Below are 25,668 nucleotides of genomic sequence, written 5' to 3'. Positions count from 1 at the left end.
GGAATATGCTGTATATGCAGGAATGTGTGCCTAAGCTGAAAGATCAGCCATGATTTTTTTTACCTTAGTTGGGCAGTTGCACATCACCAAAGGGTACACTTATGTTTCTGTTTCTTCCTTTAAGGGTTTATTTCCCATCTAGCATTTCGTTAATCCCCATAAACGTCTCCTTAAAATTCTGCTTTCAAATGATGCTCATGCCACGCAAGAATAGCAATGAAACATCATGGAATCAATTCAAATGTAACTATGTACTGCCAGGGGGTGCACTAGTGAAGAGACAAACAATGTGACAAGGAAGAGTTATGTATTAAGTACAGTATTCATAATATTGGGTTTCTATCACTCCAAATCCAGTGTGTGTGTGAGTATGATCAATTTTGTTTATTAAGTTCTAAAATCATCCAGTATAACCTTAAATCAGTTCTGTTTAGTGTTTGCTTATAGTGAGGGAAAATACATTACTTGTCTGTAAATACAACTTCTGTCTTACCGACGGTATTTATTTACCAATGTATAATCTTTTTTTACACACCACTATGTTTCTGTTTCAAAGCTCCCAATGTCAGTTGTTATCATTTAATATGTCTGTATATTTTATAGATAAAAGCAAACAGATAATAAATATGTAAGTTCGTTAATATTAGACAGCTTATGAAAATGTTTTAGGACTGCACAAGCAGTTTGGATTTTACAATTTACCCTTTAAGGAATTTACAATAAGGCACCTTGGTCAACCTTTATTCTATCCACAGCTCTGGCAGCTGGTTGAAAGAAAAAGAGCTACAAGTAATCAAAATATCTGTATTGTATGGCCATTTAGAGTTCCCTATCAAGTCATAGAAAAATGTTAATTTTAGAAGATTTATTTTATGACCTGTAATTACTGTTATTAAGAAAGCTCTAGAGACTAACATGGAGCTTTGACTGAAATTTAGCTTGACACATTCCATAATTAATGCTGAATTAAAATCCTACATTATGTGCCAGACAAAATTATTTTCCTTGCAGCTAGAAATGCATTCAAAACAAAAACTATGTAATGCTATACTGGTTAGCAAATAGCATCTCAGGAAGCTGAAAATCAAAAAAAAACTTTTCAGAGTAATGAAATCCAAAGAATAAAAGGAATATTCTTTTCTATTAGCAAGAATTGCTAAGATTGATAAACCAAAATCCATGGTTTCTAAATAGAATGATGAGCAAAAGGTTTATAATTTCATAAGATAATTTTATTGTTCACAATTTATAGTGGAAGCTGCAAACAAGCCTTTTGAAAGAACATGTTGTACACAACTAGAGCTTAGTGACAAAATGTATCGATTTATATATTTATAGGAAAAAGAAGAAGATAATAAACCTTGCATAATTTTCTCCAGGCTAAGGTCAGATAGGCAGCAACAATCATATTTGTTATGCAAAGTTCTCTGAATGCGATGAATGTCGTCCCATGCATAACAAATAATAGGAAAGTTCTATCTTGACAAGTTGAACTTCATCTAATTGAGTTATCAATTTCAAAGTCTACAAATGTATGAAGTTCAAATACATGTCTCTTATTTCAAATTGAGTCTTTTTTCACTTTAATAATGTTCATAGGAATTTGTGATTATAATAACTAAACTATTGTCATTAACTTTAATTATAGATTCAAAACTTTTCCATATGATTGCAGCCTTTCCCCATCAGAGTCAAAGGCAACTGGCTGAATTACCTTCAGGTTTATATAAACCAGTCACACAATGTAATGATAAGTTTAAGTGTCATACAGCACAGAATAAGGTCCTTCATTTCACGAATCCGTGCTGACATTTTTAGCCTATCATGCAAAACTTTTGCCCTCATTCAGTCTGTATGCTAATGCCTTAAGTGTCTGCCTGAATGTCTTTGAAATACAGTGATTGTATCTGTTTCCACACTTTCTCTGGCAGTGAGTTCCCAATTTCAATGAATCTCTGTGTAAAACAACTTTCAAAACTCTGATTTAAAACACCTTCCTCTCTATTTAAACCTGCACCATCTTGTTTTTGATACTCCTTCCACAGGAAAAAGGTTGTGACTATCAACCCTATTTATGCCTCTTAGAAATTTATATTCTTTCTGGTCTCCCCACCCTCCTTCTCTCCACAGAACACTCAATAAGGAACTCAGGAAAGCTAAGAGAAAACTTGAGGTTGCTCTAGCAGACAAGGTGAAGGAGGGCTCCTACAGATTTCCTCCCCCTCCCCTTTATCTCTATTTCCCACTCTGGCCTTTTAACACTTCTCACCTGCCTGTCGCCTCCCCTGGGTCCATCCTCCTCTCCAATCAGATTCTTTCTTCTGCAGCCCTTTACCTTTTTGATGCACCATCAATAACTCACTCTGAGACGTAAGAAGTGAGATATCGGCTTTTATTGACTGGAAGAATGAACAACACTACATCCTGGAGAATGAGGCCGGGCTCAGGCCTCAATCGCCTTTATACAGGGGTCTGTGGGAGGAGCCACAGGAGCAGTCCAGACAGGTATATGTAGTTCACCACACTTTTCCATCAACCTGACTTCACCTATCACCTTCCAGCTAGCCTCCTTCCAATCCCCCCCCCCCCCAGCTTTTCATTCTGACATCTTCCCCCTTCTCAGTCCTGATGAAGAGTCTCAACCTGAAAGTTTGGCTGTTTATTCATTTCCATAGATGCTACCTGACCTGCTGAGTTCCTCCAGCATTTTGTGTGTGTTGTTTTATATGCTATGCCCGAACCTATGAAGGCATGCTATCTACCTTCTTGCCCACACTCTCTCACTCTCTTTGTGAATGCTGTTCTTCTGGAAGGTTTACTTGATTTTTTTTCATTCTTTAGCAGGGCAATGCTTCACCAGTGAGTTGTTGAGAGAAATATCTCTCTTTGCTTGGCTCCCCAGCTCCTTGAGAATATTAATAGAACCGAAGAACAAGGCTGCTTGGAACTAAATGCAGAATGCTTATCAAGATTCCTGAGATTTCCTGCTCATAATTTCTTCCAGAGAATGTCTAATCTTTTCAGTCATTTGAGTACTGTGCAATTCAGTCATAATGGGGGACCAGTTTCTGTTAGTGCACCCTCCCCAAAGTAACCAGAGCAATGAAAAGATAAGAAGCAAAACAGAAGGTAAACTGCCTGAGATACAGTCAGTTCCTCAGCTCTATACCCAAACAGTCTGGCATTCCCTCACCTCATACTGTATTGGATCGACTTAGAATCCACCTGTCCCTGCCTTTCTGTATTCACCTGAGCTGGATGTGGTGAGTCAAACAAGTTGATTGGAAGTTACAAACAAGGCATAGAAAAGCTTCAATGACAACAAGGCCCCAGTCATGGTAGCCCAGAGGCCACACTCTCCAAACTAAATGGTGCTTTTGACTGGAGGCAATACTGCAAGTGGAGTTTTACAAATACATCATATGGAGCCAGTGATCATTAATGGAGAATGTGTGGAGCAGGTTAAGACCTACAAGTATCTGGGAGTACAGTTAGACGAGAAGCTAGACTGGACTGCCAACACAGATGCCTTGTGCAGGAAGGCACAGAGTCGACTGTACTTCCTTAGAAGGTTGGCGTCATTCAATGTCTGTAGTGAGATGCTGAAGATGTTCTATAGGTCAGTTGTGGAGAGCGCCCTCTTCTTCGTGGTGGCGTGTTGGGGAGGAAGCATTAAGAAGAGGGACGCCTCACGTCTTAATAAGCTGGTAAGGAAGGCGGGCTCTGTTGTGGGCAAAGTACTGGAGAGTTTAACATCGGTAGCTGAGAGAAGGGCGCTGAGTAGGCTACGGTCAATTATGGAAAACTCTGAACATCCTCTACATAGCACCATCCAGAGACAGAGAAGCAGTTTCAGCGACAGGTTGCTATCGATGCAATGCTCCTCAGACAGGATGAAGAGGTCAATACTCCCCAATGCCATTAGGCTTTACAATTCAACCGCCAGGACTTAAGAACTTTTTAAAAGCTATTATTAATGCTTTTTGAGATAGTGATTTAGATGCATATCATATTTTTTACTGAGTTGAGTATTGTATGTAATTAGTTTTGCTACAACAAGTGTATGGGACATTGGAAAAAAGTTGAATTTCCCCATGGGGATGAATAAAGTATCTATCTATCTATCTATCTATCTATCTATCTATCTATCTATTCATTGATATTTTAAAAATAATTAGAAAATATACATGTAGTATCTATGTAGTATATATAGAAAATAAAAAGGACTCTTGTAATCTCAGAAGTTCCAAAATGATTGTGAGGTCTGTCTGCAACCAGATCATTAGGTCTTCTGTTGGTCGGGGTTGACCATGGATGTTGCGTCCTAGCTGTCTACATGATACATATAAGACCATATACATAAGATATGGGAGTAGAATTAGGCCATTCAGGCCATCGAGTCTGCTCCGCCATTTCATCATGGCTGACCCCAGTTCCCGCTCAACTCCATATATCTGCCTTCTCACCATATCCTTTGATGCCTTGACTGATCAGCAAACGATCAATTTCTGCCTTAAATATATGCATGGACTTGGCCTCCACCACAGTCTGTGGCAGAGCATTCCACAGATTCACTACTCGCTGGCTGAAAAAAATTCCTCCTTACCTCTGTTCTAAAGGGTTGCCCCACAATTTTGAGGCTGTGATCTATGGTGCTGGATACCCTCACCATAGGAAACATCCTCTCCACATCCTCCCTATCTTGTCCTTTCTACATTTTGCAGGTTTCAATGAGATCCCTCACATTCTTATAAATTCTAGTGAATACAGGTCCAAAGCTGTCAAATGCTCTTCATATGTTAATAAGGAAATGTAGCAAGCTCCTCCTCTTTACACATGATGAATTCAAAAGAAATTCAGAGACCAATACAGTCTGACACCAGCAGTATCGCAGCAGTTGGCAGACAGTGTTGAACTCAACATAGGACAGCCTTAGGTACTCCAATTCAGGATTTTTCCCTAGGTGTTTACTCCTTGAAGCCTTCCCCACGAGTGGGTATAGCCGCAAGGCAGCTGAGGTTTACCTTCTTGGAGATGAACTATGAACTGTCAACTGTCATCTGCCCGAAGCAACTGGTTTTAAGGCACCAGTATCCCACCTTTGTTTCTTCTCCTGTCAGTAGAAACGCTTCCACTGGACTTAGTAGCTAAGCCAGATGTGAAGGCCTGGAGCTAGTCTTGGTTGTCAGAGGCTATTTGTGATGCATGTCATTGCAAGGACAGCTGGATCGCAGGAGTACCCAGCATAAAGCCAGGCTTCCAGTATGTCTAAGCTCTATCTTTAGACTCCTGTCCATTATTTTTGGAGAGATTTTGCTCTGTAATTTAGTGGATCCTGGTTAATTGGGCCAGTGGTTCTTCAGGCCAGCTGTTTCTTTGGGAAAACTGTTAAAGAACAAAAACTAATTGAGAATGTAGCCAAAATTCACTTCGTTTATTGGGACACTATGCCGTTTAATTGGAGCAAAGACCACTGCCGAACAGTTCTAACTAGCATCAGTACATGCACTTTGTGAGGCCGTTAGATACGACAGTCAAACAAAAGAATGTGGCAGCATACTCTGGATGCATTCCTTCATTGATAACTATTAGAAACTAATACATAGTTTTATTGTACTGTAGTACAGTTCTAATTTGTTCTGTATTTCAATTTTTTATTATCTTTTTAATTATTTCCATGAAACTTTAGCTAATTTGGTGGCTGTTTAATTAGGCCCGATGTGTCCCAATTTACTGGAATCCACTGTATTTAATTCCTGACCCAATTCTGTCAGCCACTGTCACCATATTAAGTTTATATCTTTCAACGTCCAGTTTGCTTTCTGAAAGGGGCAGGTGAAAGCCATGGCCAGATCCACGTGTGTGCAGCTATTTATATGTGCACATGATTCACTTACACTAAAGTATTTTGAGTAAACGCAAGTAATATGATTTCTTGTGCAATCGGTTTCTACCTGATGCTGTGCCTTGTGCACAACTTCTGATGTTGAACAGTTAACATATTCAACTGGCCATATTCAGCTCTTGTGGGTATGTTGAGCAAAATACATGGCGAGGAGGAGGTAGATTCCAACTTGATCCAGCATACTATATAATTTGTCGTACTTTAATAACATCTATATAATCATTATAAGAATATATATTTCATTAAATTGATTTTTGTGGAACTGCTGAAAACATAAGCTCAAAATTTATTGTGTGAGTTTCTGTGAGTTACGTGTGAGCTTGTGCAAAGCCAAGAACCAGATTTTATGTGAGTTTAAACAGAGCCTACAAGCACACATCAGAAGGATACTAACATTATTGTAAATTGTCTGGGCACCCACTTCTAATCAAGACTGAAAAATATTAAGGTCCAATGACTGCCTCTGTTCTGACAACTTTATATGTCATTTGAAGTATTTGCATGTAGAATTTATCTAATACAGAACCCGTTAATTTTTGCAAGTTATCAAGCATGTTTTCACTACTAAACTACAGATTATTACATTAATTAAATTGAATTTCACAACTTGGTGGCTATTTAAACTAGTTATTGAATTGTTTATCCTTTTGTCACTTCACGTTACTGCAAGGATTTGAAAGAGAACTATGAATCTTAATTTTTGGAAGAGTTTAAAAAATTCAAAACAAAATTAACTGAACTTAATAAGTGGTTTAATCAAACATTGATAAAGAACTAGGAAAGCTTTAAAGATTTAATTACTAAAAATGAGCAACTGATTATGCAAAAGGAGATGGCAATGTTACAAGAAAAGCTGTAAGGCAACAAAATGGAGATATAGTGCTGATGGTACTGTACCACTTTGATGAATATATAATTCTACATATTCTAGAAAACGATAAAATTATTGCCATTCTTTTGTTAGTAACTCATTACTCCTCTCTCTTGTGATATCTTAAAGATTACTTCGAAATCGTTGAAGAAAGTCTGCACACAAGACCCAGTGTCCTCATTGTATCAAAAGGACAGGCAGGTAGGCAGAGGAGGGTGACGTGGCTCTGCTGATAAAAACTGAAATAGTATCCTTAGAAAGAGGTGACATAGGATCAGAAGAAGTAAAATCCTCGTGGGTAGAGTTAAGGAACTGCAAAGGTACAAATATCTTGATGGGAGTTATATGCCAGTCTCCAAACAGTAGCCAGGATGAGGGCTACAAATTTCAATGGGAGATAGAAAAGACATGTCAAAAGGGCAATATTACCATAGTCAAGGGGCCTTTCAATATGCAGGTAGATTGGGAAAATCAGGTTGGTACTAGATCACAAGAGAGGGAATTTACAGAATGCTTATGAGGTGGCTTTTTACTTGAGCTTGTGATTGAGCCCACAAGGGTAATGAACAGTAATAATGAACCGGATTTGATTAGTGAGCTTAAGGTAAAGGAACCATTAGGAGAAATGATCATAATATAATAGAATTCATGCTGAAATTTGAGAGGGAGAAGTTAAAATCTGATATGTCAGTATGACAGTGGAATAAAAGGAATTATGTAAGCATGAGTGAGGAGCTGGCCGAAGTTACCTTAAGGGAAAATCCTGCCCAACAAATATGTTGAAATTCTCTGAGGAAATAACAAGCAGGATGGACAAAGGAGAATCAGTGGATGTTGTGTACTTGGATTTTGAGAATGACTGACAAGGCGCTGCACATGAGACTGCTTAAAAAGATAAGAGCAAATGGTATTACAGGAAAGATGGATGGAGGATTGTTTGATTGGCAGGAGGCAAAGAATGGGAATAAAAGGAGCCTTTCCTGGTTGGTGGCCATTCACTAATGGTGTTCTGCAGGGCTCAGTTTGGGACCACTTCTTTTCATGGTATATCTCAATAATTTGGATTACAGAATTGATGGCTTTGTAGCCAAGTTTGTGCATGATATGAACAGAGGTGGAGGGGCAGGTCATGCTGAGGAAGCAGGGAAGCTGTAGAAGGACTTACACAGATTAGGAAAATGGGCAAAAAATAGCAGATGGAATATATTGTCGGGAAATGTATGGTCAAGTTCTTTGGTAGAAAGAATATGAAGAGCAATTGATGGCTCTGGGCCTTTACTCACTGGAATTTAGAAGGATGGGGGGATCTCATTCAAACATATTGAATGTTGAAAGACCTAGATAAAGTGAACTTCATGACGATGTTCCCTATGGTGAGGGAGCCTAGGACCAGAGGATACAGCCTCAGAATGGGGGACATCCATTTATAATATTATTATTATTATTATTATTATTATTATAAAGGAATTTCTTTAGCCTGCAGATGGTGAATCTGTGGAATTTGTTGTGATAGGTGGCTGTGGAAGCCAGATCATTGGGAGTATTTAAGGTGGAGATTGATAGGTTCTTGATTAGTCAGGGCGTGGTTATGAGCAGGAGGCAGGAGAATGGGTTTGAGATAGAAAACAAATCACCAAGGATGAAATGGCGGAGCAAATTTGATGGGCCAAATGGCCTAATTCTGCTCCTATGTTTTATAGTCCTTTGGTCCTCGAATCTATCCCCTACTTTAATTCAATCCCCTAGCCCAATAACATCTATTCCTACGATCTGCAAAGTGCACCTTTTTTATCTAATGCTTGTCTATTGTACTTAATGTATTGCCGCTCATGTCTAACGTGGCTTTCTGAGTGCCCAGGAATCTCTAGCAATTCTCGCGAATGTCAATTATTTTTATAGTCCTTCCATCATATTTTTGAGATGAGGTCGTTCTTAGACACTTGTTGGCGCATGTCCTAATGGGCAAAGCATCGGACTAGTAACCTGAAGGTCACTGGTTCGAGCCTCAGCTGAGGCAGCGTATTTGTGTCCTTGAGCAAGGCACTTAACAACACATTGCTCTGTGACGTCACCTGTGCCAAGCTGCATGGGTCCTAGTGCCCTTCCCTTGGACAACATCGGTGGCGTGGAGAGGGGAAGGCCTGCAGCTTGGGCAACTGCCGGTCTCCCATACAACCCTGCCCAGGCCTGCGCCCTGGAAACTCCAAGTGCAGATCCATGGTCTCTCAAGACCGACAGATGCCACCACAATAGACACTGATGACTTGCTTCAGCATTTTGTGTGTGTATCCCATTCTAGTTGGGACCTACAGAATTTGCATAGGAGGAGCAGGAAGTGCAGGAGTGGGCAAATGGGTAGTTTGGGAGGAATTGAGCTCATTCTATCATTCAATCTGGGATTCAGTTTACTCCTAATTAGAGTTGAAGCTTCTCAATGGTATCTCAAATCCTCCACCTTTTTAATTGCCACTTTAATATTGGACACTTTCAGCCCTCTAAAGCTGTCTACCAGTCCTTAACTGAATTTCTATTTTAATGAATTCAAAGTCTTCTGAACATACAGTTTCCTATCAAGCATTACACATGACTTCAAAATTGCAAGCTGGATAATCACTTACATACACACAATGCTAGAGAAACTGATGAAGGGTCTCGGCTTGAAGCGTTGATTGTTTATTTCCCTCTATGGATGTTGCCTGACCTGTTGGGTTCCTTCAGCATTTCATATGTGAAGCTCAAGATTTCCAGCATCTGCAGAATCTTTTGTTCTGTGGATAGTCACGTGGTTTCTTGCTGACTTGACAAAGAACTGCTAAATCTTCAAGACTAGATGTTACTTGTATAATTTATGAATGATGGGTATGATTAAACAGAACATAAGTAGGAACATTTTTGAATTTGATGCAAGAGTAATCAGTCAGCTTCTCAATATATTCATAACTGATCATGTTATTACTAAATCTGGCCATTCACCCCTCCCAGTCCATGCCGTGCTTATGTTCCACATGAGCTTTCCTTCCACCATTATTCATCTGAATAGGATTATTTTTCTGTCCCATCTACCTGTCCAGCTTCACCATAAATATATCTTTTTGGTCTTCAACCATTCCCAGTGGTAGTAAGTTCCATGTTCTTGCCTCTTTCGGCTAAAGAATTATGATTTTTTTTCCTCTGAATTCCCTACTGGATTTCTTTGTGACTATCTTATAAGTACAACATCAATGAGAACATTCATTCTATATCCATTATTTTAATTTTGTGGTGTAATTTTTAAAACCCTTACTCAATAAGCCACCAGCTTCTTAAGAAAACAGACTATCTACTTTAACAGCCCTTCCAGGTGAGGCAGAAAATATCATGCATCTTCTGTGACTTGGTCATTCATATTCAGTGCTCACCATGTAACCTCCTGTACAGCGGTAAGACCAAGCATAGATTATGTGCCTGTTTTCAAAGCAGCTATATTTGTCCACAGTGGCCTTATTGAGCTTCCAATGTCTTGTCCCTTCCTATTCCCACACCTTCTACCATCACCCTTCTCCATTGCCATAGTGAGGTCAAACTAGAAGAACAGTGCCTCAGATTTTGCTTGGGTAGTCTAGATTCTAATGGTATGAACATTGAATGTTACAAATCCAAGTAATGCACTCCCTTGGTCTTTTCCCACTCCCACCACTGCACAGAACTTGAGATTCTGCTTTTTAGTTAGAACCTAGCTCTTGGTATTCTTCCTGCAGGACATTCTCCCTGTTCCTCCTTATGTAATCTGTTCCATTGTGGAGCCCAACAACTGGGTGCATTCTTGCCTTTTTCAGGATCATTTCCATTAGCTGAGACATCCCTTGCTCAATCACAGAGGAGGCACTACACCCATCGTGGATTCTCTTCCTTGGTTACAGAGGATTCTATCTATTCACCCTGATAATAGAGTACCCATCATGACAACATTTCGAATCCACTCATCCCGCCCCTCCTTCAGTGTTCTCCCACATATACCCTTCTTTCCAGCACCCCTCTCCTGATCTCTAGCTCACAGTGCTTTCATCCCCTATCCAATCCATCTGCCGTTACCAATACACTTCTCCCACTCCGTCCCTCCCTCTACAGTTCCCATCTAGCCACTATCCCTCAGTCATTTAATTTCTCTTCAGCTTTCTTTCATATCATCTTCCACAATCTTCAGCCATTTACCTCCACCCATCTCCTCCCAGCCTTTGCTGCTATCTCCAACCTTACCTCCCAAATACCCCCGAGTATTCATTACCCCTCCTTGCTGACATACTGATCACTTGCCAGCTCTTGCCCCACCCCTTCTTGATACTGGCCATCTCTCCTCTTTTACTCAAGATGAAAAGTCTTGCCTCAAAACACTTCCCTCCACAGATGCTGTCAGACCTGTTGAGCTCCTCTATCAGTTTGTTTCTTTGCTCCATGTTCTAGCATCCATCGTCTCTTGTGTCTACAGACATTTTTCTGGCAGTAGTTGACTAAAAGCATCAGCTCTCTTTCTTCTGATACATGGTTTGATATATAATGTATATAGTGCCTTACTGTTCTATGAATAAAATCCAACATCATGACAATAATGTCATTCTTGCAGTTTGTAAATGGCACTTATTAATTCACTGAAGCAATTTGGAAAGTGAATTCTGACAGGGTAACTATTTATTGAATTAGAGACATTTGTGTCAAAAAGTATCCTACTACACCAGTACAGTGGTGCTGGTAAAAATGGCTTTGAAGATGATAGATTGTTATATAAATCCAACTAGTTCATTAATGTTCAAGAAGGAAGATAACTTGTCTAATATAATTAGACCTAAATGTAACTCCAGTCTCATGCCCATGTGGTTGACATTTTACTGCAGTGAGAGATACTTCTGTGCCCACAGCAAACCTAATTAAAGATTGGCTATCAGGTGGCAGAAATATCATTATCCTGAAATCAGGAGCATTATTTATTAATAACACTATTCATTTGGTAAGCTCCCACATCTGTTTCCTACTAGAATTTGTCAGAATGTCAAGGAAAGGATGATAATTTGGCAGAAATAGCTTTTCTCAAAAATTCTTCCCACTCTGTCCAATTATATTGCACTAATTTCACAATGAATATTCAAACTAGAAATCATGTGCCCCTACATTTATTATTATAGCTTTGGCTATAATAATAAATGTAGATTAGCTGTACAATAAAAAGCATTGTTGATCATACACCTGAGAACAGTTACAATTTTGCTTTTAGTGAATAATCCTTTGGTGTATAATCTGAGTCAGCCTTTGATTAATGAAAGTTTAAGGGGTCTAATGTAAATGTAAATGTATAACAGTTCTGTCGGTTATGTTCCATTTCTAACTGTAAAGTGTTGCTGCAACAAAAAAAAGATCTTTACATCAGTGCCTGAACATGGTTCAACTCTTTTTTTTCTCTGATTCAAATCAAATTCAAACATATCTACATATGTCATCCACATTATTATCGTTACATGTGTTCTCTCAGTGTTGATGTCTTTCATACTGATTATTCATAAGAAAACTAAACATAATGTATTAAATAAAAAACTTAAATTGATTAAATAAATAAATGGACATTGATGGTCAAAGAAACCAGATTTTAGAGATTATATTTGTTAATACAAAATAGAGAGATGTCAATAACTTGCATTTGTAAAGTAAATATCATGACACTTATGTAACAAAATATAAGATGCACAAAACATGACCACTCTGACCAACATAAGACTAGCCACATAATATGACCAAAACCAAGAAATACTAAATAAAATAGGGGATCCCAGAATTAAATAAGAGATGCAGAGTACTTGAAGTTTGGCAAGAGACCATGAAGAGCTACAGGGGAATAGCTCATGATCGCATGATTCTTGGTTCAGTGATCTGTTTTCTGATGTTGGGTCAGAGTTCCACAGAAGAGACTTAAATAATTGGAGCACATAATCAAAGACACGGCCACTCTGCTCCTTTTCCCTTCGAGCAGAGGATACGGGGGCTTGGGACCCATGGCACCAAGCTCAGGTCAGCTTTTACTGGTGTCCAACACTTGAACAACATCTCACATGATAAAATCCGAACTCTTAATCTTGCAGTCTACCCTGTTGAGGTTCTTGCACTTAGTACACTGCTCTTTCTGTGTTCTTGCACATCTACACTCAGTAGCCACTTTATTAGGTACCCCTTGTGCCTAATAAAGTCACCACTGAGTACATTCATGGTCTTCCTCTGTTGTAGCTGATATTATGCATTCAGAGATTTCTTCTGCACACCATTGTCGTAGCAAGAGGTTATTTGAGTTATTGTCACCTTCCTAACAGTTTGAAGCGGTCTGACCATTCTAATCTGACTTCTCTCAATAACAGGGTGTTTCTTGTCCAGAGAACTGCCACTCACTGGATGCTTCTTTTCATTTGCACCATTCTCTGTAAACTCTAGAGACTGTTGTGCTTGAAAATCCCAGGAGCTCAGAAGTTCCTGGGATGCTCAAACCACCCTGTCTTGGAGATAGGGAGAAATTTAAAAGCTAGATACCAAAGTTAGTAATTTTTACAATACTCACAAAATGCTGAAGGAACCCAGCATGTCAGGCAGCATTCATGGAAATGATCAAACAATTGACGTTTCAGTCTGAGACAGTTCTTCAGGACCGGAAAGGAAAGTGGAAGGCGCCACTATTTTGGTAATTTTTGGACGGCTACAGTCCTTCACATCATTCAATACAGGAATAGGAGGAAAGGTCAAAGAACGGGTGACAAAAAATATGCTGTTTGGAGTGATGGGTTGGATTCTTGTGGCAGTTCAGGGGAGATAGGATACTTAATAACCAGACATGTTGCATGTCATTAGGGCCAGGACCAATATTCTTCAAGTAATGTCATTAAAAGTTAGACCAGCTTGTCCATGAGAAGGAAATCACACATGTTGAGTGGTGTTGCAGCAACAAGTTTGCACCCAACATCAGTAAGACCAAAGCGTCAAATGTGGACTTCAGGAAGGCTAAGGAGAGGGAACATAAACTAATCCTCATAAAGGGATCAGAAGTGGAGAGTGAGGAATTTTAAGTTCTAGGTGTCAATATCTCTGAGCACCTAATGATGCAGCTATAAAGAAGGCAAGACAGCGGCTAAATTTTATTCAGGGTTTGAGGAGATTTAGTATGTTAACTAAAACACTCAAAAACTTTTACAAATATACACTGGAGAGCATTCTGATTGGCTGCATCATTGTCTGGTACGGGGTGGGGGGGGGGCTACTGCACAAGATAGTAAGTTGCAGAACCTTGTAAAATTAGTCAGCTCCATCATTGGTACCAGCCTCTGTAGTATCCAAGATATCTTCAAGGAGTGGTGCCTTAGGAAGGCGGCAGCCATCATTAAGGATCCCCACCACCCAGAACATGTCCTCTTCACACTGTTACCATTTGAATGAAGTACAGAAGCCTGAAGGCACACACTCAGTGATTCAGGAACAGCTTCTTCCCCCCTGCCATCAGATTTCTAAATAGATAGATAGATAGATAGATAAATAGATACTTTATTCATCCCCATGGGGAAATTCAACTTTTTTCCAACTTTGACATTGAAATAGACATTGAACTTATGAACACTACCACACTACTTTTTATTTCTGATTTTTTCTTTTGCACTACTTATTTTAACTTAACTGCTTAATAGACATTTATATACTTAACGTATATAGTTTTTTTCTCTATATTTATTTATCATGCATTGCATTGTACTGCTGCTGTAAAGTTAACAAATTTCATGACAAATGCCGGTGATATTAAATCTGATTCTGACTCTGATACAAAATGGGAAGAGGCCAAACTGGATTTAGAAAGTAAGCGTGGAGTAAACAATCCTACTGGCCCCTGTCTTACCCTCCCTCTCCTCTTTCTACCTCACAAATCAACTTTTAAACTTTACCTCTCTCACCTTAAATCCATTTTGCCATTGTTTAAAGAAGGTCACAAATGAATTGTAATCAGTTTAATAAGCTTTATTAGAATGATTCATGGAATGGGAATTTTATCTGAGAAAAGATTGGACAGGCAAGGCTTATATCTGCTGCAGTTTAGAAAAGTGAGAGAGGACTTGATTGAAATATACAAGATCCTGGGGGTTCTTGGCAAGGTAACTGTGGAGAGAATATTTCTGCTAATGGGAAAAATATAGAACTATTTAAACTCTTTAAGTCAGAGAAAAGGCAATTTTTTCCCTGTAACTTCTGAGTCTTGGAACTCTCTTCCTCAAAGAGTAGTAGTGGGAGAGGCTTTGAAAATTTCTTAGGCAGCACTTGACAGGTTTTTTTGAATTGTGAGGTGTTAAAGGCTCAGTGGAATACAAAACTGAGGTAACAATAAGATCAGCCATGATTTTATTGAATGGTGGAACATGCTTGAGGAGCCGAGTGGCCTATTCCTGCTCCTAATTTATAACTTCATGTGCCATTACAGTACAAAAAGGATATGATTGCACGAGAGACAGCCCAGAGCAGTATTAAGAGGATGGTGTCTGAGCTGGAGAATTATAGTTATGTGCAGAAACTGTCTAGACTGAGATTGGTATCTTTGAACAAAGGAGACAGAGGGGACATTTAATTGTGGAGTATGACATTTGAAGAGAAACTCAGTCAGCTTGAGAATTTGTGAGAGAATAAAACATTGTCATTTGCTGCATGTAGGCCCTTGGAACCACAGTCCTGACTGAGAATTCTGTTGTTACCTCCTGCTGTTACCTGACTCTTTCCTGCTCCCTCTGACCATACAGGGTCATTCTACTCCTTTTCACCACTACTACCAAAACCTTAGTGCATAATTATTATAAAAACATATTTGAAAAGATTAAATTTTAAAATAACACAACTCTTTTTGCAACCACAGTTATCTCTCCTTTATGAGGTATGGATGTATTTTAGCTGCAGCATCTGTCATGCCTAACAGAATCTGTGCAACCAGTAAAGTCTGGAGGCTTGCTGGCTGCACACAGCAATATAAGTTAACACAGAGATGATTGTTGCTATTTTCATGATATTCTCTACAGTTCTATAGGATAGGGAGTATCATGGAAAAAGTTAATAAGCTCTATTATAAATTTCCCTTCTATACCTTGGTGTGAGGTGTTGGTGTGGAGATGTTTTGGAGCTTTATGTTGTGTTGATTTTTTCCAAGAATCAGGTTGAGAATGAGATACTTGGATAAGCAAGGAAGCAGAAATACAATCTGTATCAGGGGTTTTGAAGTTCACAGGAGAGGAAGATCGGGGTTGGAGAAGAAGCCTAATGGCAATCAGGAGATTGTAGACTGGGCTTTAGGGGAATATTGTATGCTCAGGATAAAGATCAATGGGGTTTGGGGAGAAAGTGGCAGGGGACGGTTATTGCAATGCAGTGGTCTCAATGTGAAATTAAGGGGCATTCCAGCAAAGCACTCTTGGGACAACGAAGATTATATAGTTGTCCAAGGAGTGCCCAACGATATTTACTCTGGAGTGAGGATGGTTCACCTTTCAATGTTTAAAAAAAAAGTGATAGCCTCAAGGGTTAGTAATATCACTTGTGCCCAGAAGTGGAAATAACCTCAGGGGTCCAAGGATGATTCACCCAGAATTATCTAGTGGTATTTCTGGAGTGATGTGTAGTAAACTAGAAATTGTTTTCTTTTCAGTTCACTCCCAATAATATACAGATGCACATTGTTGAAGAGTAAATGCACATATAAACAAATTTTAGAGCATTTCTTTTTTACATAGTGTAGCTTGCTTTGTGAAGAGCTTTTTTCACACTAAAATAGGACTTCAAAATAAAATATTGCAAGCAAATTTGAGGGAGATCTTGAAAATTTGGGAAGACCAGAACACTCCTAGGCAAAGAAAAAATTGATGGAGACACTCGAGTTTGAGATTTAAATGATTTCTCTCCCTCTTTTATCTGTCTTCACCCACAGCTGGAAGCCCAGAAACAAGCACTGGAAGCTGCACAGAGTGACAACAATCGGCTCCAAGAAGAAAGTGAATTAATGGTTTTGAGTGTTAAAGAATGGATCACAGAGCAAGGGTGAGGAAAACTTATCATTGCTTAACTTTGGAATCTTTCAGTACAGAAGGATGTCATTCAGTCCATTTTGCCTCAATATTATTGTGACATTATAATATATTTAGCCCCTCATGCCTGAATCTGCCATACAAAGAAATTCTATCTAATTTTTTACTTTAAATCCGTTTCACCCCATTACCCTTAATATCTTTAGTTAGCTGTAATCTCAGATTTAAAATTGACATTGACCAAGCATGAATTGTTACAAAGCTCTCCAGTTCAACTACCTTCCCTTGGCATTCATGTGACATAGCTTTGCTCCACCTGCTTTGTCTATCAGATGTCCTATCTGCCTGATCCAGTGGTTGCGAAAGATCTCTCAGTACTTTTTGAAAGGGAAAGAGAAGCTCTTCCAATGATCCTGATCAACAATTGTCCTTCAGCCAACACCAACAAGAATACGTTTAATGGTTGCTCTCTTAATCATAGTTTGCAGGACATACATGTGCACAAATTGGGTATCAATTATGTCTCTAAAGCAAGGGTTCCCAACCTGGGATCCATGGACCCCTTGGTTAATGGTAGGGGTCTGTGGCATAAAAAAGGTTGGGAACTCCTGCTCTAAAGCAACATAGACCACACTTTAAAAATAAAAGGAAAGATCACTGTACAAAAACAAATACAGTGGATTCCAGTTAATTGGGACACATCGGGACCAGTTACATTTTGGCCAAACTTTCATGGAAATAGTTAAAATGAATACTAAAGACAAACTACTGTTTAACTGAGTAACAAATTATGCATTCAAATGAAATACAAAACAAATTAGAAGGCTACCAATATTACTGGTGGTTGCCCATTGTATACCACAATTACAGGAAACCTGAGGAAGAGAGTTTTTAAAGGAGGACAAGCTGTTGTACTGGGACAGTTCCACTCTCTCAACCTCGGTAGTATAGGTTTATGGTACAAGTAGTCATCACATCTGGGATTTTCCCTGGTTGCAGTGGATTACTAATACTTCTGGGCCTCATCATGCTCTTTACTCTCCATGGGGCATTGCAGAACCATCTTCCTGACCCTTGGATCTCTCAGTTTGCCAGAGTTGACTTTGCCTGCTAGGACTGCCATGTCCCAGTCTCACCAGGCTATGAAAATCGCTGGCTACCCTGACATTGTTTAGCCCACCTATTAAAGCAGTTGTATCAGGGTGTGGCCATTGTTGCATACAAAAAAATCTACTTGGAGCCACAGATGAGAGTTGAGTGTCCAGGGAGAACAAAGGTAACATTCATGATGATTACCAATACCTTCAAATTCTTCATTGTTCTTAACCTGTTGAAGTAGTGAAATCATTTTAGTTTCATTCCCGGCCACTTCTGACATCTTGAAGCCTGAATACTTGAAAACTGCAGAGAGCAAAACAGTTCTGAATTGGCTTACTGCTTATTTAATGCTAACTATCAGTGACAAAGATCACTGGTTTTACAACACAAACGCATGCAACTGACACTATTTAGAAACTGTTCACTCTAAGTATGGTGTGGTGTCTTAACAGCCACACAAGTGCATGCCGCTGACACAAGTGAGAACCTGTTCAGCAAGTTTCCTGTCCCGATTTAGGAGCATAATATCACAAATAAACAAAAGGAATCCAGGCAATTTTCTCGATTACTTTTTGTTCTTTAAGAGTTGCCCCAGATAAGTGATTGCTCTGATTAACCAATGGCCCAATTAACTGGAATCCACTGTACTTAATTATCAGCAAGAGAAAACAAAAAAAAAATGAAGTAGCATGCAATTTACAGAGGAAACGTAAGAATTATTGGGTCACCATAACTGACAAAATGACATTTTATTTGATGAAGGTAACAGTCACCCATGCAAAGGCAGTACTTACATATGACAAAAAAAAATAGCAGTTTCACCTTATATACATCCATACCATTGACAAGTAAACTTCTGACAGCATTTCTAACAAATACACCAAGAGTTAATTTGGGATGCTGTGTGAGGAAGGTTATTGTTTATTAATGCATAAATATTCATTTATGCCAAGATTTCTTTTTTACAAATTTTGTCTTCAAAATAAACCAATGCAACATAAACTCTTGGACTTGGCTTCAAAAATGGATGTTACTGTTTTCTTCCTCTTAAGCAAGTTGTATTTACATTTGCACTTCTCACATAAACACCAACTTCTCCATAAGACTATAAGATATAGGAGCAGAATTAGGCCATTTGGCCCATAGAATCTGCTCCACCATTGACCATAACCCTTCATGCCCTGACCAGTCAAGAATCTAACAACCTGTGCCTTGAATATGCATGAAAACTTGGCCTCCACAGATGCATGTGCCATTGAATTCCACAGATGCACCACTTTCTGGCTAAAAAAAATTCTCTTCATCTCCAGTTTAAAAGGACACCCCTCTATTTTGATGCAGTGTCCTCTGGTCTTAGACACTCCTACCACAGGAAACATCCCTTCCGCATCCATTCTATCAAGGCCTTTTACCATTCAATATGTTTCAATTAGTTCACCCTCATTCTTCCAAATTCCAGTGACTACAGGGCCAGAGCCATCAAACACTTTTAATATGACAAACTGTTTAATCCTGGAATCATTTTTGTGTACCTGCCTTGAAACCTCTCCAGGTTCAGCACATCCTTTCTAAGATAAGAGGCCCAAAACTGCACACAATACTCCCAAGTGAGTCCTAACCAGTACTTTATTAAGTCTCCTTGCTTTTATATTCAGTCCTCTTGAAATTAATGCTAATATTGTGAAACCACCTGGTTTCCTTGGCTGTGTTAATCTAAGAAGTACACACTCTGGTCCCACCAAACGTGTGAGATTGAGATGGCTCTCCCACACAAAACCCCAATTTGTGTGGATGCTGTGTAATCTGCTACCCTTTTACAACTCAGTGCCAAGAAAAAACAGACAGCACACTGCATACAATTGAATAAATTATATTTATGAATCTTAACTAAAGAGTTAGTAAAGAAAAGAAAGAAAAAACAAAATGGGGCCATTGTAATTAAACAGTAAAATGTGCACAAGTTGGAGTTCAACTCTACCAAAAGTAACACATATTCACCAATCCTCAGTAGACCCTGGCACTTTGCTCCATTGAATCATGGTCCCCCATACAACCATAGAACCATAGAACATTACAGCACAGAAACAGGCCTTTTGGCCCTTCTTGGCTGTGGTGAACCATTTTTCTGCCTAGTCCCACTGACCTGCACCTGGACCATATCCTTCCAAACCTCTCTCATCCATATACCTGTCCACGTTTTTCTTAAATATCAAAAGTGAGCCTGCATTCACCACTTCATCTGGCAGCTCATTCCACACTCCCACCACTCTCTGCATGAAGAAGCCCACCATAATGTTCCCTTTAGATGAGGGAATTAAATGCAGCATCTCCAAGTTTGCAGATGACACGAAGCTGGGCGGCGGTGTTAGCTGTGAGGAGGATGCTAAGAGGATGCAGGGTGACTTGGATAGGTTAGGTGAGTGGGCAAATTCATGGCAGATGCAATTTAATCTGGATAAATGTGAGGTTATCCACTTTGGTGGCAAGAACAGGAAAACAGATTATTATCTGAATGGTAGCCAATTAGGAAAAGGGGAGATGCCGAGAGCTGCGAAAACTGAATTGGGGAATAGACTGGACATAAGGACCTGCTTCGAGTATCGCTGTATACCCACCATGTTTAACCCCCTCCCCCCCCCCCCGTCAGCCGGTCCGCAAGAATATTGTCAATATTAAACCGGTCCGCGGTGCAAAAAAAGGGTGGGTACCCCTGGTGTTTATACATTATTTCTACTTCCGAGTTACGGGGTTTTACTTCCGGTCTTTTCTGCACCGGTGCACATGCATGTAACTAAATTGATCTGGGGTTGAACTTGCCTTTTACTAAGGCCGAGGTAGGGCATCTTGGGCTTAAAAAGGTTGGTGACCTCTATTCTAGCTTATCACTTTTCAAGTTCTCATCCAAGTACATTTGAATGTGATGAGATCTTGGACTTCACTCTTTCAAGTAATGAGTTCCAGAAACCGTCTACATTTTGCTGAAATCATTTTTCTCAACCCTCCTCCATACCTAGGTCCTTTGTTATGGACATCTTATCCAAGATAAACAGGGCATTCGTGCTCATAGCTTTATCCTTTCAAAAAAATCACAGCATTTACATAACCACTTACAACTTAGTTACTATCCTTGTAAATCTACAAGTGTTATTGCATCCTTTCTGCAGTGTGGTTACCAGAATTGTACACAAAACCTCTATTGTGACAGAACTAAGAATGTACATTTCTAGCATGACTTTCCTGCTCCTATCTAATCCTAGCTATTTGCTAATGAAGACAAGAATTCCATATGTCTTCTTAACTAATATATCTACTTATTCTGCCACCTGTGGGCATATGCTACAAGGTTCTTCTTGGTATTTTGTGATCTTGGTATTATGTAATATCGTGTTTGCCCTTTGTAATAGCCTAACTTCACAGCTTTATCATTAAATTCCATTTGTCATATTCATGTCCAACAAGCTACTTTCTGATATCGTAAATAGTGAGAATTGAATTGAATTGAATTAAATTTTGGTTTATTGTCATTTAAAAACCACAACCTGCAATGCAGTTAAAAAATGAAACAATGTTACTCCAGAATGATATCACAAAAGCACACGACAAAACAGACTACATCAGAAAATCCACATAATGTTTGGCAATCCTCAAATCCAGAGTCCGGAGAGGCTGCTGCGTATTAATATTGTGCTACCATCTTAGCGCGTTCCCCGGAAAGGAGCTCCAAATCCACCAGACAAAACAAGACTACCCAGACACACCAAGTCAGGAGACCAACTCTACCTCCCAACAAACCAAAAACTAAAACTACAGGATCTACACAAAACCACATAGTTACAACAGTGAAAACAATACCATAATTGATAAAAAAACAGACCATGGGCACAGTAAAAATAGTCCAAAGATGTTAAAAGACTATAAGTTCAAAAGAAACCACCACACAGTTTCCACAAGTCCTCAGGGTCCTGATAGACTCATCATCCCACGCAGGCGGCAGAAGGGAATAACCCCGCTGTGGACTTCCATGGCGCCGTCGAACCCCGCCTTGCAGACACAGCACACAGTGAAAGCGCCCTGACCGCAGTGGACTCCGAGTCCATCGAACCTCCGAGCCTCCGACCATCCCCTGCAGCACAGCCTCTCTGAACACCATCCTCTGCCGCGTGCACTACGATGCCCCTGCCACCGACCACCAGCACGCGACCCCAAGGACCGGGGGCCTGTTCTTCCCAGCAGAGACCCACACATCACAACAGCAGCAGCAACGAAGAAGGCCTTCCTGGAGATTTCCAGATATTACTCCATGCTCCCACGTCCGTTTTTCATCAGATTAGGATTGTGTACGGCACTCCGCTTGACAAATAACAGATAGAACTGGCAGAGGCAGTTCAGCCCATCATGTATATGCTCAGTCCCACCAGAGCATCATTCCCCTGCTCTTTCCTCATGAGTTTGCAAACTGTTCTTTCACAGGCATCCATTCAGTGTGTATGTGTATACTTATGTGTATACTTACATCATCATATCCTTTGATCAAAATTTTAAATCTGCAATCATTGGCCATTAGGCCTTCTGAGAATTGTAAAAGTTCCATTATTTACTTTCTCTAAACCACTCCTTTATCAATTGCCTTCTATCAATCTTTGCGCAATCTGCAAATTTTATCCTATCTGTCACCTTCCCTCTTGGTGTCATTTACAAGCTTCCTATTTACTGTATGGTGGTCTTATGGTGGTCTGTGTCATTAATCTGTATCTTTAAAAGCAAAAAGTTGAGCCCCAGAGATTAAAGTGGGATAACTTGCCTTGATTATAGTCACTGAGACGGGAAGTGAAAGGGAAAGAAAACTGCCCATTGAGTTGCTTTTATCAGCACAATGTAAATGACAAATAGATTATTACTCTTATATTAAACAGGATAGAATTTTTTGACTTACTAATTTATGCAGAATACTTATCTTTTAGAAAAGATGAAGTAATCTTGCACTTTTTTTCTCTTTAGGCATGCAAATAATATTTTGGGTTCAAAAATCCAACAGCAAAACCAACTTGTCTCACGCTTAACTATGGATAAAGTGTAAGCAATCAAATATTTCTGTATTTAATATATGTTGTAACGTATGTCATAGTTTGTCCTCCTGCTGTGCTTTTCACAAATCCTGTGTTATTCTATCTATGTTCTCATTTGCTAACTGCTCCCATTCACTTATTGGTCAGATAAAGGCATGTCCTCATGATCAGCTCAGTTTTATTCTATAAGAGACATCCTTCTTTCCCATCCTCCGTACAGCTAAACAGTCTTTTTTTGTTTACTTTGTTCTGATGGGGGTCTTGAACCTGAAATGTCAACTCTTTTTCTCTTTGACAGATACAGCCTGACCTGTATCAGTCCTATATTTTCTATATTTTCTGTTTTTGTTTTACTGGTTGGAAGTTAATTAACCCAGTTTAAATATTGTGATTAAACATAAAATAATGAAAACCATGAAGGTTATCTTTTAAAATAGCAAATTAAGTGATTCAAATATTGTCTCATTTAATAAAGTGGCATATGATTAAAGTGCATACAGAAAAGGGTTTGAAAACAGTAAATGAACTAATGAGATTGCAGATTGTATTCAAGAACTAACAGGGCAGATCTTCCAATTAATGGCAAATCAGGCACGCATGCGTCCCCTCTGGACTGTTTCTTCAGACATGTTCCCAGGCACAACCTCCCAAGGTGAATATAGCTGATTGGTAAAGACTGTTCCAGGTGAAGTCCTTCCAACCTAAGTGGCCAGCTTCACTCCTCAGAATTTAGACATCTGGAAAGGCCTCACCCCAACTCACGGGCTTTTTAAGATGTTAGCTTACATATGTAAGACAGGTGGGTGTTGATCTACTACAGTCATGAAAGGTATGACACATGGATTAAATTATTTATTTTTAAAATTTAGGGATACAGCTCGGCATCTTCCAGCTCAACAAGCTGGCCTGCCCAATTACATCCATTTGACCAATAATTTGATTCATCCAGGGCTTCTGGATGGGGAAGACTGCATGATTTTGTTGGGACGCACTTATCTATGAGTATTTTTATAAAGTCTGTGACAATTAAGGTGTATTCATACAAGCACTGATTGAATAAGACACAGTCTACCAACTTGAAGCAATCCTGTATTCACTCCTCTGGCTCACACAACCAGCTCTTTGTCGTCTTCATCTCTGGAGCCTTGCTCTTCAGCCTCTGTCTGTATACAGATTGGGTGAGGACAGCTAAGTAATCAGATTTTCCAAAATGCAATCTAGTTATCGAACGGCAGGCAATCCTAATCATAGTATAGCAGTAGTCAACTGCATTGGGACCGTTAGCACTGCAAGTGATATATTGATCATTATTAGACAGAGATTTCTTAAGACAAGCTTGATAGAAGTCCCCGACAATGATTTGCCAGGCTTCGGGGGAGGCTGTTCCTTGTTTTCTGATGGCAGCTCTCAATACCTCAAGTTCTTGCTTAATATTGGCCTTTGGCAGTATGTAAACTGCAATTAGGGTCATGGAGGTAAGTAGAATGGTTGGAACCTAATCATTCGATGTTCCAGTTTGCTGAACCAAATTACAAGCACACGACCACTGCATCGGAGCAGCACAAAGAGTTAATCATGAAACTCAGATCTGCACATTTTGCAGTCCATTCATCTTAGAAACACAGAAGACCTACAACACAATACAGACCCTTTGACACAATGCTGTGCCGAACATGTACTTACTTCAGAAATTACTAGGGTTACCCATAGCTCTCTATTTTTCTAAGCTCCGTGTACCTATCTGGGAGGCTCTTAAAATACCCTGTTGTATCACCGCCACCACAGTTGCCAGCAGCCCATTCCACGCACTCACCACTCTCTATGTAAAAAAACTTGCCCCTGACATCTCCTCTGTACCTATTTCCATTCACCTTAAAACTGTGCCCTCTCGTGTTAGCCATTACAGCCCTGGGAAAAAGCCTCTGGCTATCCACGCGATCAATGCCTCTCATCATCTCATCATCTTGTATATTGAGAAGCTATCGGGTCTTATCAACATATGTGGTGTGTCCGGAGTGAGCAATATCTCTGTGAAAGAGAGAACACAGAATTTTCTCATTTCCCTCTGACACAGCAGTCTTGCCCTTAGGTCCTCGATGTTGTTCTCCAGAAACTCTACATTTGCTAACAAGATGCTGGCAGAGGAAGTTTCATACCCCATGATTTTAGCCTGGCTTGGAGACCTCCTGACCTCCCTTTCTTATGGCCATAGTAATGCACCTTCGTCCACTTAAGAGTACTATAAAATCATGCTTCAGAGTTAAGTTCACCAAGTCTTCAGAAGGTTGTGAAATCGCTAGTTCATTAAGATGTTTTATAAGTGCATTACTTCAAGGGAAATTACAGTTTGCAGATTGCAATGTGTGTAAGCATAAAAAAACCTACAGCGCAATACAGGCCCTTCAGCCCACAAAGCTGTGCTGAACATGTCCTTACCTGAGAAATTATCTAGGGTTACCCATAGCCCTCTATTATTCTGAGCTCCATATACCTGTCCACTGAGACAAGGAAAAAATGGTAGGAAAAGGGAACCATGGCTGTCAAAACACCTGAGGCAACTCGTCAAGAGAAAGAAGGAAGCATATGTTAGATATAAGAAGCAGGAAGCAGGAGGGGCTCATGAGAAATATAGGGTAACCAGGGAGGAGTTTAAAAAAGGATTTAGGAGAACTCGAA

At 39.6% G+C, this 25,668-nt stretch overlaps 1 protein-coding gene across 1 annotated transcript in view; it reads left to right on the top strand.

Annotated features, from left to right (window-relative positions):
* The window catches only part of LOC140725104 (uncharacterized), a 523,726-nt gene that overhangs the window by 427,353 nt on the left and 70,705 nt on the right, over positions 1–25,668 (top strand). Inside the window, exons 24-25 of the mRNA XM_073040122.1 lie at positions 16,732–16,841; positions 22,925–22,999. Coding sequence (XP_072896223.1) covers positions 16,732–16,841; positions 22,925–22,999 — 185 coding nt within the window. The remainder of the gene's footprint in view (positions 1–16,731; positions 16,842–22,924; positions 23,000–25,668) is intronic.

Source organism: Hemitrygon akajei, chromosome 1 (assembly GCF_048418815.1).
Source record: "Hemitrygon akajei chromosome 1, sHemAka1.3, whole genome shotgun sequence".
Lineage (NCBI taxonomy): Eukaryota > Metazoa > Chordata > Chondrichthyes > Myliobatiformes > Dasyatidae > Hemitrygon > Hemitrygon akajei.
The sequence above is the reverse complement of the archived record's forward strand: the minus strand, read 5'-3'. Positions and strand labels throughout refer to the sequence as shown.